Source organism: Agelaius tricolor, unplaced genomic scaffold (assembly GCF_023055355.1).
Source record: "Agelaius tricolor isolate 1412-34295 unplaced genomic scaffold, bAgeTri1.0.p SCAF_58, whole genome shotgun sequence".
Taxonomy (NCBI): Eukaryota; Metazoa; Chordata; class Aves; order Passeriformes; family Icteridae; genus Agelaius; species Agelaius tricolor.
The window spans coordinates 2,117,568-2,136,614 of record NW_027269318.1 but is presented as its reverse complement, the minus strand read 5'-3'; the positions used below and the strand labels follow the sequence as shown (position 1 = coordinate 2,136,614).

General features: G+C 43.8%; 1 protein-coding gene across 6 annotated transcripts in view; it reads right to left on the bottom strand.

The window, feature by feature from the left end:
- The window catches only part of SMARCD3 (SWI/SNF related BAF chromatin remodeling complex subunit D3), a 75,148-nt gene that overhangs the window by 21,545 nt on the left and 34,556 nt on the right, over positions 1-19,047 (bottom strand). For all 6 annotated transcript variants that reach the window (XM_071456365.1, XM_071456366.1, XM_071456364.1 and 3 more), the window contains 3 exons: positions 17,523-17,734; positions 14,438-14,480; positions 4,196-4,318 (listed from right to left, as the gene is read on the bottom strand). In XM_071456365.1, coding sequence (XP_071312466.1) covers positions 4,196-4,318; positions 14,438-14,480; positions 17,523-17,725 — 369 coding nt within the window. In that variant the 5' untranslated portion in view covers positions 17,726-17,734. The remainder of the gene's footprint in view (positions 1-4,195; positions 4,319-14,437; positions 14,481-17,522; positions 17,735-19,047) is intronic.

The following is a 19,047-nucleotide window of genomic DNA, read 5'->3' as shown; positions in this document are numbered from 1 at the left end:
CAGTCTACTGCTGACTGACTCAAGAAAATCTGACTGCCAACCTCGTAAGTAGTATTGTGGTAAGAGCTCTCTAAGTATATCTTAAAGGTGAATTTCTATGAACCTCAATATAGCATAAAAACCTCAAGCACAAAGCACAGAAAAGATTCAAATCTGTGTTTCTGCCTTTGCATATACAGTAACTGTTTTCCAGTCTCACAGAAAAAAAAAACTTTTTAGAAAGCAAAATGAACAGTGGTAGCATGGAAACTAAAAATCAGGAGCCAGAAAAAACAATGACCACTGTCTGATCATTATAAAATACCCCAATTAAATGAAGAATGTCCATATCAGAGCTGGAGTATAGAGGCATCTCGCTCAGAGCAGCAAGACATGTCAAAATTTGTAGAGGAAACAAAATTAGTTAGGTAACTCCTGAAAAGAAAATGGACATGAACTGAAAAATGGCCAACCCAAAGCAGAAAACCCAGTGACTTGGTAGACTACACAAGTATAATGAATAATAAAAGGAATGGGACAGTATTTACTGAGTTCAAAATTGCACCAGCACATGAAAAACACTTATTAACAGTTCTATAAAAGTGTAAATAGCAACAACAAAACTCAAAAAAAGGTGAAGCGAATGCTACAGAGGAATCAAATGGAAATTAGTATGCACAACAGTCTACAGAATCAGCTGTAGCAGCTTATTTTGTAGTTGTATATTCTACTTTCTCAGGAGACAATGAGGAGTTGGATAGTGACAGGTAGTAAGAAGAAGTCAGGTGCACTGAAAAATTATTTTTCTACAGGGATTGGGAGGAATTAATTTTTTACCTGAGAAAAGAGAACATTAAAGAACCTGAAAGACATTTAAAACACTGATTGATTAAAGGAGATAAGGTGTTTGAATTTCCTTATCTCATAATGCAAAAAGCAGAACACAGAATTATGGCACAAGACAAGTGTTTCAGAAAAAAAAACCTAATTGCTTTCTGGCAACAATCCAATATCAATTCCTCAGTCATCTTAAAACCTGAAAGTGGGGAAAAAAAATCTCAATTCATGAAACTAGGGAGAGAGACACTATGATGGTGTTCTGATGCTACTACTTGTTTCTCACCTAAAACTGGAGAACCTGGAAGCAGATAATTTAGTTTGGGAACTGCAACCACACACATATCTGTAAACAGAATGTCTCACACCAGTTCACTGCGAAAGAAGGACAGTCTCTGGATGCCAGTCTGTGGTTTGGGTGAGATGAAAGTACTGTCTGTGGTGCCAGGGTTTGCAGTGGGAGCCCTGCTCATGTCATGGTCACATCCCACTGTCAGTCAGAAGACCCTGGTTCAGGCTTTGGGATGAAAATCATCTCAGTCTTAAAATTATGTTTATGGTGACAACTGTCTATCTCAGGGTTACACAATGGAGACAAATAAGCATTTTTAGGGTATTATTTATCTATATTATTTTAGACATCCACTTGTGTATGAGAAGAATTGTGCCCTGAACACCACTGTCTACACCAACTTGATCTCTCAACTATGAAGGGAGCCGAGAGTGACTAGCTCACACGTAAATGAATGAAATGGCTATGTCTATACTTAGCCAAATAAATCTCACTCCCAAAGTCCACTATGGCCTTAGAGCTGCATAGATTTTCAGTAATTAATTCTTTATTGACATCTTCTGATCTGTTGAGTGTATGGTTTCTGTTTCCTTCAGGCCATGGAGCTTGCTATATCTGTCAAACAGCCCTGTCTGCCTGACTACCTCCTAAAGTTCTTCCTGGAATTCTGACCACGTGGGTCTTCCATGAAGTCAGGACAAGGACTCTGGCTAATGCTGCTCTGCAGACAAGGAATTCTGAGACTCTCATGACAGATGCAATCCAAGAATGCAGGACTGGCTGAAGAAGAGGAGAGCACACAGCAGTGCCCAAGCAGCAGAAAGCTGCCCAGGCAGCTGAAGAGGGCTGCTGACAGTAGTCCAAGGAGCTGACAGGTGGGGAAGGCCATTTTCCCCTTCAACAGTTGCCCAAACCCCAGGTCTCCTCACTTCTTGAGCCGTCCCACAGCTGTCATCTGGTTCAAGAGTGCACCTGTTCTCAGGAGATCCAAGTAGGACCAACAAGCCAAACATATTTTATGCACTGTCCTCACAAAAAAAAAAAGGTTTAACCACTTATGCCTAAAATTTCCCCAGCATAGTCTTCAGACAGAAAAAGCCCCAGCCTGAGCAACACTAGACCATAAATCTGTGGTTCCCTACAACCACAGCTTCGAGCTGTTTCTAGCTACAGCTCAATCACCGTGACAAACACTGTAACTGTAGCTGCAGCTGATAACTCTGAGAAATCCTGCATATTCCCTACATTATTTCACATACTTTAGACAAATTCATATTTCTTATAGGATTACAATTCCAGTTTGAGAATCACTGTTCTAAGGCAAGTATTTCAAAATTACAAGAGCTTTGATAAGAGATGAAAATGCAGAGGTAACTTCTATTGCTGTTACCAATTCTGCAACTATAATAAAATGGAAATATTAACATTAACAAGAACCCATGTTTATCTAGGTTTAGCCCTATTTTGACAGTTCTGATACCCATATGCTAGGACTACCTACACACAAATTTGGAAAACATCTGTTTGATCATTCTCTAGATGTTAACTGAGTAAGTGATATTTAAAATGTGTTTGCTGAGCCCTAGATAGAATTTTCTGTCTACAGTTTCTGTAGAGTGTTGTGCCTCCGACCCTCTTCCCTATCCCAGACCCTGAATATCTCCATAGAACAGCTTACAGCTAGGACCTTGTGCACTTGTTGATTCCCTCATTAAAGACTTTACCACAGAATAAATAACTTCCTGCTGATTTATGAATTTAAGTCAAAGTCTTCAATCACCTTAAAATAACGCCAGATTCCTAACTAGTTTAAAAGAATGGTGTTCTACCCATATCAAGAAGGTAAGACAAATTATTTCTTCTGAGAGTAAAATCTATTATGTGCAACACTTTTTAAGAATGAACTCATGATTTAGACCATCCACAATTCAGTTTCCTTTCTGTCTAGGAGGGGTAGATGGAACTTAATGGAACTTAATAACTTAATTGTTTCTTTTGTTTGTTTGTTTTGGTTTCTGTTTGGTTTTTGGTTTTTTTGGTTTTTTGTTTGGTTGGTTTTTTGTTTGGGTTTTGCAGGTTTTTTGGTTTTTTTTTTGTTGCTGTTTTGTTTGTTCACATATATCAACTGGAAAAACACCAAGAGGTAAAAGCTTTCCACATTTTATCAGGTACCTGTACAGTGACAAAGACAAGAGAATATTGATCTTTGTTGGGCTGACCCTCATCACTGTGGTACAGACAAGAATGATAGCTTTATGTCACAGCAGACATCTGGCCACAAAACCCTTCATTCTATGGGAATTACCTGAGGAATAGAGTATGAGCTACCCAATACAGTTACAAGAACTTAAATGAGACATGAAAAGAAATTCTTCACAATAAGAGTGGGCAAAAAATGTAACAGACTGCCTAACAAGGCTGTGAAACCTCCATCCTTACAGATTTTCAAAACTCAACAAGGCCTTGACAATCCTGTTTTTAGCAGAAGGTTGAACTAAGTAACTTCCAGTTTCCTCCTATCTAAACTCTTCCATGATTCCAATGAATAGACTCAGAAAACTTAGAAAAAACCTTTTCAGTGGGATATTAGGAAGAGTGAAGTGCTGGACTTCATCTAATAGAAACTGCAGAGAATGTCATCCATTCTTTTTTTTACACAAATAATAATTTCTGTAAGTAATTCTTCCCATTGTATGCTCTGTTATTCCACAGGTTCCACTTTTTGACCAAATTTGAATAGGAAAAGTAATACACACCTTCAGCACAGCCCTCTAATCTCTTATTTTCTCATTTTTTATCATTTTAATACAAAGTTCCCAAACCAATGTTTATCTATCCTTTATTTATCCCTAGGCTATTATTCCCCTTATTAAAGACTTTCAGAAGCTAGAGCTGGTAATGGCCACTAAATTTTCTCTACCACTTTTCTATGCATGCTGATTCTCAGCTGTTTACTCTTAGGAGCTTTGTCTAATCCATTCCAAAGCATTTCTGCTAACGAGACTTTAGCTTGAAAGGTATTTCCACCATTTACTACAAGAATTATTCTCCTCCCCTGATACAATGTCCAAATTTCTCACAGCATACCTTCATTGGTCTCTTCAGCGCTTCCTGAATGTCCACGCGCTTCCGCATGATGGTCTGGTCCAGCTTGCGCTCAAAGGCCAAGAGATCCATGTAGGCCTGCGACTCGGGAACCAGCTCGCGGATCTGAGAAGGAAGCAAGGAACACCTCAGCACCGGGAGCACAAACGCGCCATGCTCCAGAACAGCCACACTGACACGTTCCCAGCCCTCAGACAGGTGTGCCCAGAGGAGCTCTCCCTGCCACAGCAGCTCCCAGACAGTGGGGCAGGTCTCAGTGGCGTGGGACAGGCACAGACTGAAGAGCAGGAGCACAGAATGGAGGCTAAGGCGCTCTGGAAGACCCCACCTGAATCCACAGAGCCTGGACCATGGCTGTGTTCTTCCACTGAGGCTTAGCTACCAGCAGCCAGGGAGACTTCTCTTGGCAATCCAAACTACAGTGAATTTGTCCTGTTAAGAACCAGAAAAGTGCTGCATCCCCCAAACTAAACGGGGAGGGGGTGGGGTGTGTTCATGCTGGTGTTTCAAAAACAAGTGCCACCCACTGTAAGTAAACACTGCCAGGTAGGATGCCTGCCTTTGTCAGCACATCTTCCTCTGCTGCTGAAATTGACCTTCATGTCAAAGTTTCAACACAACCAGCCATCAGGTGTCAACTCACGATCCTGCCAACTTTTATTGGTATTTTAATAAATTAGTTAACTATATTAGTTCTATTGAGAAACCCCCTTGTTATTTTCTCTTTTACAAGGGAGTTAGCAGAGGAGGGGATATGAAGTAGGTTGGAAATATGACCTAATGAACTGAGCTTAGAAATGGGTAAGTATACCCTTAAATGAAAATGTTGCTTCTTAATTTGGAATAACTCATGCAGGAAAACCATAAAAAGGTACTGTAAGTAACTAAAATAGAGCTACTAGACAACCTTTTCTATTTCTACAATACTCACTCTAGCTTTTCTATTTCTACAATATTCACCCCTATATTTCCATAGGAATTAAAAGTGAGTTGGTTTTCATGTTTTGCTTTAGAAACAGAATTAGTTGGAGTTAAAATTACAGTTTATATCTGGTGTAAGGCACAAACACCTGTGTGAGAGACAGCAGGCATGCACGTGTTCCCTTTGGAACAAGGACATGAGAACTATTGCAGAGGTCATGGCTCTCCTGCTGGCTCTCCTGCTATTGTGCCTCTGACCAGATTTCAAAGTTGCCGCCTTTCAGTATCCGCACCAGTCCAAGGCAGAGTGTTCCAGAACCTCAGCAGGCAATATGGGAGGAAGAACCTCCTTTTGCTCCTTTGGAACCTGCCATGAGTGAGTTTCCTTTGGCACCATTTCCCTGCACTGCTGGAGCAGCAGTGGGAAGGCATTCCCTAGGCAACTTTGCTATGTTTTACAGGGTTTTGCCATCCCTTTCCTAATTTGCTTTTCCAGCCTAACGACGAACAATTTCTCCTTGCTGTATTTAGACAGACTAAGGTTATTAAATAAATGTCTCTTTCAACTGACTCTTTTTGTTTTGAGATGGTAGAATACCTGCTCTACTTATAGCAAGACTAAAACTTTGGAAAAGCAGAAACCACAGATACTTTGGAAAAGTAGAAACCAGAGCAAAAACTCTGTTCAGCTTTAGGCAAACCATTATAGTTTTAACTGCTTATATGCTTTCTCAGAATGTTAGTATCAGCAGCATAATAAAAGAAACATGAGCATGAAGAGCAAGCATTACCCTGGAAACATCAAGAAACTGACAGCTTGCAGAGCAAGGGCAGCGAGGCACTGAGTGCAGATCTTTGGACACAACAAAACACCCCAATGTTCTTGTTCTGCACAGATTAAAAGATTCCTCAGTTCCTTGCCTGAAGAAATTAATGATGGTGTGCTACAGTCAATTAAAAATTCTGGACCAAGAAAGTAGTTTCAGACCTTTAAGGCCAAGTGCCATCAGAGTCAGTTTGTGAACCCCCTGGGCATAGGGTGCAGCATGGCCTACAGGGCCCTTAGGAGAGAGCCTGTGCAGCACAGATGACACAACCTTTCTGGCTGGCTCAATGGGCACTAGACCAGGATCTAATCAAATTTCTAGGAAGTTTGTAGAAGCAGCAGAAACTTTCAATAAATATTTTTATTCCACACTTTGACATCTTTTATCACATGAAAGTGAAAGGGTTATTTCCTATTCCATTCCTTTAACCAAACTGGATGCTAAATATTACAAGATGCTAAAAAGCACAAACACTTTAAAATCAGCCAAAGACAAAGCTGCATCTAATTCCTTGAACTGCAAATGGCCACAGGCTGGGAGAGCATTTGAGAGAAGAATTGTACTTGCTGTGTTTGTATTCTTCTCTAGGGATGTGTTATGGTCACAGCACAGCAAATCACATGGGATTTGGGCAAGATCAAAGATCAGGCCAGTTTTGCCAGCTCTCAGTCCTTTGCTTTCTCACCCTACTACTGGGATAATCTTTTGGAGGCATGACAGTGCGTATGTGATAAGGATCTGTGCAGTCTGCCTAATTCCTTCCCTTTCATGGTTTGCCCTAACAGAAAAGTTCATGGCTCCGTGCAGGTGTACACTCTTCTACTAAAGTTCTGACTATAAATGCAAAAAGAGTGCTTCAATACTTCAATTCTCCATTCTGGCCTTTCTCTAGTTGACAAAACTCCAGAAAGCACCCAGCAGAACCAGCATCTCATCAGCTATGGTTTTGAACATATGTAGTTATACTTTATCTTAGAATTCCATGGACAACTGGAAGAGATTACTATTAACATTAGTAAGACAGTGTCCTTCTTGAGGCTGCAGTTATCTTTCTAGTATGAAAATTCAAACATTTCAAACTTTTATAAATTACTAAAAAGCAATTGCTATTAAATTATAGATTTTTATCTTTGATTTTCACAAGATTTTTTATCAGTGATGACAAAAAAATGGCCAACTTGCAAGTGGGGGCAATGTGGACAGTGTGGAAGGAATGACATGATGGGAGACAGCGTGGGGGCCCCACCACACCTGCCTGTAAACAGATGTGCAAGGCTTGTGAGACAGAATTGGAGACCGAGGAACAGCTGCAACACTACAAATTCTGGGATACAAACACCTTTGGAAAGCTTTTATGGCTGTCACAGTACGACAGCTTGGAAGGCAATGACAGCAGTCAGCAGGCTGGGGACAGCAATGAGGAAGCCTTCTGCAAGAAGATGAGCAGCAGAAGGAGAGCTAAAGAAAAGCCCAGGTGCGGCTCTGGTTCTGCTGCTCACGTCCAAAGCCACAGAGAAGGCTCCACGCTGCCTTTGGCTCCATTGCTCCTGGCTGAGTGCTGTCCTCAGGCTCCCAGAGTGCCGAGCCCAGGCCAGGCAGGGCAGCAGGGCTGGGCAGAGGGACCCTGACAGGCTGCACAGACAGGACAGCACCTCAGCACGGTGAAGGTGGGCACAGGAAAAGCTCTGCTCCTGGCGTGGAGTCACACCGGGCAGGGGGACAGGTGGGCATCGCTGGGGTACAAAACAGACTGGCAGGAGAGGAGCTGGGGGCCCTGAGGGACAGACAACAAGGGCAGAAGGACTCTGAGGGGTAAGGCAGCCATAGCAAAGGTCAGCTGCAAAAGGGGCTGCATTAGCACAGGTTTTGCCATCGAGCCCAGGAAAGAGGCTCTTCCCTCCTACTCCACGCTGGAGAAACTGGATCTGGACCGGTGGGCACAGGAGCACAAAGATGTGACATCTTGGAGCGAGGCCTGCAGAGGACGGTGGGGGCTGGAGCACAGACCTGCCAGGAGAGGCTGCAAGAGCTTCTCCAGCCTGGAGAAGAAAAGGGGAAAGGAGATTTCCCGGGAGAGTGCGATGGCCATGGGGACTGGTGAAGCACAGACAGGGCCAGCCTCCCCTTGGAGGTGCGTGAGATTAGGGTGAGAGGCAACAGAAACTTGCTGCAGCATGGGCAATTCACTCCCTATAAGGAATTGGTTTGTAAAAAAAACCTCTGACAGAACAAACAAAACACATTATGGTATTAAAACCTTGGAACAGGCTGCCAAGAAATGCTCTGGAGTGTTCATCCTTGGCTGGAGGTATTCAGAACCCGTCTGGACAAGGTCCTGAGCAAGCTGATGTAATTTGAACCTGTTTTATACAGCAGCTGGCCAGCAAATCTTTCACTGGTCCTATTGTTGTGCACCTCCAGGATCCCAGAAAAAGCTCAGTAAATAAAATTGGATCTATTTCAGGCAGGAACAACTGGAGCTGCATTCTTCACTGCTTAAGCAGGACAAACAAAACAGTTTCAGTAATCTTGATTTTTAAAAAAAAAAATCACTAATTAACAGAGATTTGGCAGTGTCTTGAGAATTAGGCTACCCGAGAACTTCTGTCTTTGAGACAGGTAACAAAATCCAAAACCTCTTCCTCCCCCAAGTTTGACAAGCTCAATTTGATCCTTAGCCTTTTTTACTACCTACGGCAGATGGACATAACCCACACATTTCACATGTATTGCTGAGAACCAGAATTTTTATCTTAAGTGGCAGTGACTGAAGTCTGACTTGGCAGATACTGGACAGTTTCCCTGCTGAGAAACTTTAGACTATAGCTTATTGACAAAAGTGTCTCTACCACTGAGGCTTCTATGGTCAAAGAAAGACAGTTAGGGGCTGACATTCCTTATAAATAACAACTGTACCACCCTACAACCCCTAAGAGAGAGTGGTTTGAGGAGGATTTCTGACTGACTACTACAGGGCTGGTAACACAGTCCAGTAAAACGGCAAAAGCAGTCCATGTTCTTGGTCTTCCTCTCTTAGGACCTGGCAAGCCATTGCTGTTGCTAGGTCCCCTCAGAGGCATCCCTCAGGCTGAACAAGGCCAGTTGTCTCAGTCTTTCCTCATGTGCTGATCAAGGCATTCAATCAACCTGACAATCATCTGCTGACCTCAGTCCAGTTTGCCAATGTTTTTCTTGAATTCAGGATCCTAAAACTAGACACAGTGCTCTAGCACTGAGCTAACGAGTACAGAGCAAAGAAGGGTAATCAAGTCCTTCAATCTCTTGGCTATGCTCCCGGCCACAGAGCTCTGGATACGGTTAGTCATCTTTGCTGACAACACATACACCTGCTCACACTCAGCTCCCTGTCCACCAGTGCCTGCAGGGCCTTTCCAGAAGTGCTGCTCCTCAGCCAGGTAGCCCTCTTCTTTCTCAAGGAAGAACATTTGACTTAGTTCACTTTCACAAAGTTCTTGTTGGTTCATTCCTCCAGCACGTCCATAAGCATATCAACTGGTTTCCCCACACAGAGATTGGTGTCATCTGTAGATTTTATAAGCAAGCATGGCACTGCCTCCTCCAGTGGCAAGGATGCTGGACTGGACAGCTGCTGTGACACATCCCTGCAGCACTCTGAGCAACCATTAGCCACCTTCTCAGCCTCATCATCCACCCACATGGCTGTCAGCCCGTTTAGACCAAAATGTCCCAACCCGAATACAAGACTATTATGTATGAGAGAGTGGCCATGAAAGGACATTGGCCAGTTCTCTCAGCTCCCTCAGATGTAGTCTGTTGGATATCATGGAGTTGTACAGGTCAAGTTTCCTCAACTAATCCCTGGCCCTATCCCTGTCCAGTGTCTCCTGTTCCTCTTGGATGTGTTCACTGATCACAGGGCATAGGAGGCATCATTAGTTCAGACTGAACAAAGAAGGCTTTGAGTGCTTCAGACTTATTGTGTCTGTCATCACTGGATCACCCAGCCCACTCAGCATGGAGCACGCATTGAACTTGGTCAGCCTTTAGGGCAAGAGTAGAAACTTTTCTTGTCCTTGATGTCCCTTGAAGATCTTAGCTACAGCTGAGCTTTGACTTTGCTGATACCATTCCCTGCAATGCCCAGGCAATTGTTCTAAACTCCTCCTTTGTAACCTTGTCCCTGCTTCACTTCTTGTACATTGCCTTTTGACTTTGGGACCGCCACTGTGATTACCTAATTCTGGGCTCCTCATAAATCTGCTCATTTTCCTGCATTTAAAGCAGGCTGCTTTAAAGATCCTTAAAGACCTCCCAGATTCCTTGAGACATTTTGCCCCTCAGAGCTGCTTCTCAAGGAATCACACCTACCAGTCCCCTGAATAAGGCAAACTCTGCTTCTCTAAAGTCCAGGGTTTGTACTTGACTACTCTCCTTCCTCATCCCTGGCAAGATCTTTAATTTCTTTATTTCACAGTTGCTATATCTAAGGCTACCACTGATTATCACGCTCCTAACCTCTTCTTCGTGCACGAAAGAATGGCAGATCCAGGTGTTCCTCACCTCTGGTTGGCTCAGATGGAGAAAGAGGTGGACAACAGCCATGCAGTGACCAACCCACAGCAGGACAGCTATTATGGCATGGGATCTGTGCAGAGAATTCCACATGGTGGTCAGTGAACAGCAGCAGCAAAAATTGACTAAATATTGTGTAAAGGAAAATGAAGTAGAGAAGATGAAAAGGAGAGGACAGGTGTACAAAACCCTGTCAGCACAGCCAGACAAAAAGTCCTCAAGAATTTGGGTCTGAGTGAGAAGAACAGCAGCCAATACTAAGAGACAAGCATGCCACAGAAGGGGGGGCAGTTTGCTGTTTCAAAGTTGAACTCCACTCTGCAAGTTCAACAAGGAAAAGCAGAGATGGGCACAGCTATGGAGCCAGAATGGTTTTCAGCTGAGATTCTTGCATCAGAACGGGTAGGCAAGGAAGCCAAGAAAAACCAGAATGGTGGATCACGTTCACATCTCCCTGGGAAAAAACGTAATGACTCAATACTAAGAGAAAATAAGACTGACCCGAAGTAATGAGGAGGCAAGGCCTGGAGAAAGAGGTACAATCTGAGGTGCAGTCATGTGTCCCTACAGACAGTTTGTGGTCTGAGGCTGAAATTGAGGCACAACTGTGAAACCTGGGTCACAAAGGTAACATCAGTTCCAGAGATTTAGGAACTGATTAACTGATAACTTCATTAGCCATGAATGAAGATGCCTGTGAACTTCTCCAAAACTGAATGAGGATTTCAGCGATAGCCAAGTGTGAACAAGGGAAAGATCCAGAAGTGAGGAAAATAGGGCAGGAAAGAGCCTGCTGGACAGAACTAGAGTCAATGTTAAATACTCTATAAAAAATTCTAAGCCTTGTTATGTTACAGTATGTCAATGTGAGCGTAACCAAAGTCCTTGTGTTAAAACTGCATTTTAGACAAAATATACGCTGTCAATAGAATCAACTTGCATTTAAGTAAGGCATTTGACATACAGTCATAAAGACATACACTCCTAAAGACTGAAAAATGGGGGTTGGAGCAAGACCTGGCGTAGGAAAAAAGTGTTCTTGTACAAAAAAGGGAGAAGTATGCCAAGAAAACTTAGTAATGCTAAATTTGGGTGTCACTGTCTTTGCAAGGAAGAGGACAGTACAGAGAATGTAAGGAAGCTCAGAACTGTATAATGGAGATGGGATCATATATAGCATTACAACACACAGGATCATGCCTCAGAGTCTAAATCCTGCTCTAATATGGGAATTCATCAGTTGCATATGACAGAAAGCAGAAATACTTGTATTAGCCAACCACAGAATGACCAGAGGCTGTATCAATGTGGAAAGGCCAAAAAAAACCAACAAAAAACCCAAAAAACCCCACAAAGAAAAACAAACAAACAAACAACAACAACAACAAAAACCCAAAAAGCACAGCAATCCCATTTTGTAGTGCTATTTCCAATAGAGCTAAAAATGCAGGAGCAGCATTCAAGCATGGTGAATATTGGCAATCTGTAATACTATGTATAGTTTTGGTTTCTTGAGAGGTAGATTTAAAGAGGTTTGAAAGACATTAATCTAACCAGGATCAGGGAAAACAAATGACTAAGAGGATTTCAAGAGAGGAGCCTCTCTAACTTGGCAAACTGAAAGTACTTCCCTTGCCAAGCCTAGCAAAACAAAAAAAACCCCAAGCTGCCAGATCAAAAGTATATTTCAGGTAAGGAACCTAACTAGTCTTGAAGTGGCTTCCAAGACAGAGGGAACCAGACTGGAAGTGCCAGGATGTCCCATGCAGTTCCCTAATCCAAACTTCCTACTTGCAAAGTTTGCTGGGCTGAATTTTTCATACAATTATATTCCTGCAAAATTAAATCCTTCTCAAATAGTTGACCTGGAGTGGCTCAGTGAACCTCTGCAGCCAGCAAAATGCTCCGGGACTATGGCACAGGCTTGATCAGAGAGCCTGGAAATCCAACAGGAGGTTACCTGTGCCAACTGCTGAGTCATTATCGCAGCGAGGAATAGTGAGAACCCACCTCCTTTCCACTACAACATAAGATCATTTTCAAGAATCAAATGTATTTAATGTCTTCCCCTCTTCCCTTCAAAGTTCCCAGAAAACATAAACAAGAGTCTGCAAAAAATCTGTGGGTAACAGATGCTGACTGGCTGGAAAACATTCCAGAGGTAGTTCCAGAAAGCTGGAACTGTTTTACCCATGTTTCACATGCATTCCACAGCCACCAGCGCACACCTTCCACTTGACAGGACAATGATGTGCACAGCATTTCTTCATCCCACGGATGGTGTAAGGGATTCCTGACACACTAACTGCTGCCTAAGAGGGTACCTTAACCCAGACAGAGGTCACATCATTGATACCACTACTGCAGCTGCATTCATAAAAACTCCACTGCAGAGGAGACTTCTAGCAAATGCCTTATTACTCCATCAGTTAGAGCTATTGGCTGGCAGCAACAGAGATACTGAAAAGCAAGAATATTTGGTGACAGCATGGCTCTGAAAGCATTTGTAGAGATTTCTGGCACACCTATGTAAGGCTCTACCTATTAAAGAATTATCACGGACTTGGTAAACAGAGTCACTGATTTTCTGCTGGCAAAAAAGTTTGATTACCTCTTACACCTTTTAATCTTATAAAGGCAACACACAAAATAAAAACCGAAAATATAGACACTCCCACAACCAACCAACCCAAAACAAAACTAAAAGCATCTTGAAATGGACATTTATTTCTAGCAACAGCCTCACTGTTCAGGATGTATCATTGTCTGTGAAAACAGTTTGTGTGGGACAGACAAAACTGACAGTACAAGAAACTTAGCCTTCATTATAGAACAGGTACAGACCACCAGCAGAGCAGGAATGAGGCTTCAACAGAATTACCAGGGAGGCTGCAAGTCGTTCAAAGGTCTGGGTTTAATGGTAGCTAAGTCCTTTCAAGACAGCAACGTAAGAGATCTAATGGCTTACATATGAAAGGCTCTGCTTCCAGAAAGTGGCAGGAATAAAAAGAGAAGAAGCGATAGCATAGCATCAGGAGTACCAAACTGGGCTCACCTCTTTGGATGGCTGGTAGTAGACACCTGTGAACTGTCACAGAAGTGACTTGGGAGTGTGCCAGCAAGTTTGGGCTCACTTTAGCAGTGGAGCTTGAAAACTTGAAAAGGATATGGAGGAAAAGGACACACCTGTCCAAGGGATTCTGAGCCCAGAAAAAGCACCAGAAGTCAAAGCAACTTAGATTAGGATGTGACAAAGGTATGTATTTTGAAGCCTTTAGGGACCAAGCAGTTTCTTGTGAACTGTACTGAAGAGGATAAAGAAAAAGAAAAGTACGGGAATAACGAGAGAGGAGAGCAGAGAGAAATCCCAATGTTTAGAAAGGAAGTAGAAGATGCACTGAGGATCAAACATAGGCAGACACCAGAAGCCAGACATATCCCCAGGGATAAGAGAATTAGTAACTCTCCAGACAATACCGACCCCTCGGACTCTGTTGTTTACACAGGTTCACTTCAGCCCTATGGTGACACAACCATAAAAATCATAACCTGGCAGCTCCGCTGGGCCAGGAACCTGAGTCTGAGCCCAGCCCTGGAGGTACAGCACACTGTGGAGCAGGTTTTGGCCAGGCTCAGCAAGGAGCAGGAGCCGTGTGAGCCCCGAGGGCCGCGCTGGCAGCCCAGCGCCGCGGAGCCTCCAGCAAGCGGCAGTGCTGGCTCGGCTAACCCAGGCGCGAGGCCGCGCAGGCCGGGCTGCTCCGCTCCCAGCCCCCAGCCCAGCCTGCTCTCCACTTGCACCCACTGCCTACTTACTTTTTAATTAGATTTTTAAACAAAAAGTGAAAGAATTTTCTAAAATTCCTCTAATTACACTAAGATGCTGAACTGATTGTGAAGGGAATAGGAAATGAAAGCGACTCACCCTCTGAGGGAGAATTTTGTCAGCCATCTTCCTCCTCTTGGCACTGTACATTTTTTAAAGAAAAAAACACGTTACCATGGTGACAGATCTAGGAGTAACGAGGCCACCTGCTAAATTATCCTGACATCTCCACATGCTGGTGCACAGCTGTGCATGCATCAGCAAAAGGGTCTCACCCATGCTCAGGACCTTGTACCCCTTCTCTCAGCAGCCTGGGGAGGCAGTTAGGTAAGAACAAATCAGGGCTGTCTGTTATGCATCCTGGAAAGAAGTCTGTAAGTTCTTTGATCACAGCATCTTCTGTGGTGCAGGGCGGCAATATATGGCAGTGCATGTGCACACACTGCTCCTGGGTACAAACAAGCATGCAGAGGACAGTCTCACATGTGGCGTGCACAGACACACCTACACGTGTGCACATCTGAGTGGCTGAGAGCCTGCACATGGCACATCAACTTCTTCAAACAGACAACATGCATTTATTCCATCATGCCCAAAATTAAGTGCTGAAGAACACACATATATATGTGTGTATTTCATATGATGTATGAAAACACACACATACTCACACCCTTCCTTCATATGTACATACACACTTGTTTTACTTATCATATTTGCATGAGTGATGGATAAAGGTGGAAGACCTTACATTTCCACATTTCTTCATCTTTATGAACACAGAAGTGGGAAGATGTATGTGTGCCTGCAGTGTGTATACATACTGTGTCCGTACCCATACACAAGCACATTTCTATAGCTATGCTTTTAAAAACACACCTGACTCGTGTACATAAACACAAATCTGTGTGTGCCTGAGAAATGCTGCTGTCGGGAAGACTGCCTTCAGATTCTAAGAATTGCTCATGCCCACCAAACTTGTCACCCAGCTTTCTCTAACAGGGACCAAGAGGGAATTCAGGTGCCATCTCTTTAACTTGTAAGGCCTTTATCTTAAGCAGGAGATTAATCACTCTGTCTGTGACAGACAAATGGGAGACAGCAAACCAGCTGCTGCCGCTCTGCCATGTCACAAGGACATCCCTCCTTTCCACACTGGAAGTCTGTCATCAGCTGTGTTTCCATGCATTGATGCGGCATGCTCTCTTCCTATGTTTGTTAATAATGAGCCAGGGCTGAAATACCAGATTCTTAAGAGTCTTCCCCATGCCCACATAAGCCAAGGCTGAGGAACTCTTTGTGCCTGGAGGTACAGCGGACATAAAATTCAGTTACACCCAACTTAATAGGTGAACAATGTCCCTTTTAGAAGTGTAGGAATAATGGGAATGGAATGTCACATGGTGTCAAACTCCAACACCTTCAACCACTCACAAAATGAAACCTGCACTGAAACACTTCACAGAATCTAGAAGTATGGGCTGAGCAACCCCCAGCCTCCCAAAGGGATTGGGATACCTGCAACAACCCCATAGGCTTGCAAATAAAAAGAAAGAAAAAAACAAAGCAACACCCTCCAAACAATTTGGATCTCAACCAGTTCTTCAATAATCTCTTACAGAAATGAGATTTTTGTCTCCACTGAAGAAAGGACAAGGGCAACTTTCTTGGCCCATGCTGAGAACCATGGAACTCATTTTACCCCCAGAATTGGACCCAAGGTGCCAGAAAAGTGTGCCTGAAAAACACATAATGGGAAACCACAGGGAGGTGGAAATGAAAAAAGGGAAAACGTTCAACACAATATCTGAAGGGAAGGCATGGCAGAAGAAACCGAGAAACTCTGAGTACCCAGGCAGCACTGGTGTGAACTGGGCTCAAGGCAGTAGAGATCACTGCTGGGTCTCAAACTAGAAACACTGAAGTTAAGAACAGGGGAGGGGAACTTTTTTCTGTGAGTCAGGCCACCAGCTTTTAGCAAATAGTGTCCTCTAATGCTCCCTGGAAACTAGTTAGTGACTAAACTTTACCTTAATTATCCAGCAGGGGCAATTTGTCAGGTTATATCCACCCTAGGACCTGAAGCATGGGCATTATTTTGTGGCATTATTTTGTGCAGTTTCTTGGAGAACCTCCTGGGAGGTGCTACAGAATGTGCATTTTGGCTGGTGCTGGGAAAGGTCTCCAAGAGGTACACGCACTGCTTGTGCTCACATGCTGCACTCACACACATTCCTTCTGTGTTCAACCTTTTCAATTGTAATGTATTAATACTCCCAAGATCAGTGTCCTTTCCAGATGCATCCCAGACACAAGCATTCCCAAATCTGGCTTGCTGATCCAAGGTATATAACCTGGACAGAGCAGGGCTCCTGGAGAACTGAGCTTAGAGAGTCATGTTTTACCTCCAGCTGGATTCCCTGACCCACCAGAACACTGCCTGAAGCTGTGTATACATCTATAATGATTCTGCAAAAGGCAGCCCACACAGATGACTGCACCCTATGTGCGTGTGGATCCCACTCAACACTCAAGACTGATGAGGTCTAATGTGCTGCAAAAAGAAATTAGTTAACCTATTTAAGACAGAATGTATTCAGCAATGTGCAAGGTGGGCATATTTCAAAAAGGAAGTTCCACACAGAAATCCCTCTAATTTTATGAAATTACTTCCAGTGCATATTTATTTACTTTATATGTAAAAACACTTGGGACAACTGCAAGTTTTATGACCACTCTTTTGAGTGACCATAGCACAAGCATTCACATGACAAACCAAAGTTTTTTCCACTTGTGTCATTTACAAGCTAGTAGGTTAGCCAGTCAGAAATCAGAGCAACTATACAGAACAGGCAACAAATAATACAATAATTGTACTATATTAGAAGAGAGCTGTTCATTAATTCTAAAGGCTAAACATACTCAACAAATTTATGGCCTGACACACCTGCAAAGTAAAAGCAGAATAACTACAAAACCAGACATTATTAAAGGTTGGTTTGTTGAAGACCATTCACAAACAAAAAAAAAGGTAAAATTTACTAATGTTTTTCCTGCTTAAAAAACTGTCAGTGCATATATCTTCTATTCTGTCTTATTTGTTCTTAAAAGTCTTATCTACTGCTAAACAGGTGCCATCTTTGTTTCCTCAAATTGTCCTCCTGTGTTTTCTTTCCAGAACACTCACCTCCTAGCTCGGTTCTGAGTAGCTTGCTGCTGCACTTGCTGCTGCACCTGCTGCTGCTGGACCTGCTGTGGTGCTGTGCGTTTTCTTGTTGTTTCCATCACAGTCTGGGGCATCCCGGGTCGCACCGAGGGGCTTCCGACATACGGGGGGCCTGGAGGACCCATGGGAGCCCCCTGATGGGGCATTCGAGCTCCTGATGGCATCCCAGGGCGCTGGAGGAAAAGCGAAACAGAAAGAAAAGCCCGTTTGGTTCCCCTTTCTGCAGCTGCCAAGACAGTTGTACATTATTGTGCCACAGGCCCCAACAGATTCCCCATTCTGAGCGCCCTGATGAGCGCTGAGCAGCAATACAAAGCACACGCGCTCTGTGACTGGTGCATCGTAAGTATCAGGGACAGGTATTCAGGGATAAAGCACACAGGAAACACAGTACTAGGCTTGGGAAAACACTCAGTGCTCAGCAGCATACCCAGACCAGGTCACAGCTGAAAGCTCTACCTCCAGCCTGGATGGGAACAGCCCATGGCAGCAACACGCAGCTCACAGCAGTGCAGCTCACGTGCTGCTGCGAGCACACTCTGCTGCATGCGCTGCACTGCTGAGCAGTCCCACAGCGGTGCAGCTCACATGCTGCTCCAAGTACGCGCCGCTGCATGCGCTGCACTGCTGAGCAGTCCCACAGCGGTGCAGCTCACATGCTGCTCCAAGTACGCGCCGCTGCATGCGCTGCACTGCTGAGCAGTCCCACAGTGGTGCAGCTCACATGCTGCTCCAAGTACGCGCCGCTGCATGCACTGCACTGCTGAGCAGTACCACAGTGGTGCAGCTCACATGCTGCTCTGAGCACGCTCCTGCTGCATGCACTGCCCTGCTGAGCAGCACCACAGTGGTGAAGCTCACGTGCTGCTCCAAGCTGTGAGCACACTCTGCTGCATGCACTGCACTGCACTCAGAGCAGGCGGCTCTGAGCAGCGGCAGACAAACCAGCCCAGGCAAAGCACCAGGATAAACATTTCCCATTGAGAGCCTTCACTTCGCCTACACCAGAGAGCAGTGTAAGTTCATAACGCAACACGAATCCTTTATAAAAAAGGTCATGTCTCTGATCAAGCCTTTAAAATAAAATTAAAAAAAAAAGAAATGGATGTGGTAGTTTGTCAGCAGCCCCTGTAGGCATTCCAAAGCCCTGGCATTTATGCTGTCTTCTGCATGCTCTTGAGAGACACTGGGTCAAATCACAAGCTTAATGCTGCACAAGACACCCAGTAAATCCAATTCTGAATTCTAAAAGCTTATAGTCATCAAAGAAAGCCACCAGTAAAATAATGACTGCCTGTAAAATGCAATTCAAACCAGAGAGATGAGCTTAGTCTCATACTGAGAATTATCAATATATATATGTCCACATATATGCAAAAATGACAGACACACACTCTCTCTAGGCATTTGAACCAGGATGAAAATAAGAATAACCATACAGCAAAAGCCCTCTGAAAGCCAAGTCCCTCTACAACGTCTTTTAAGG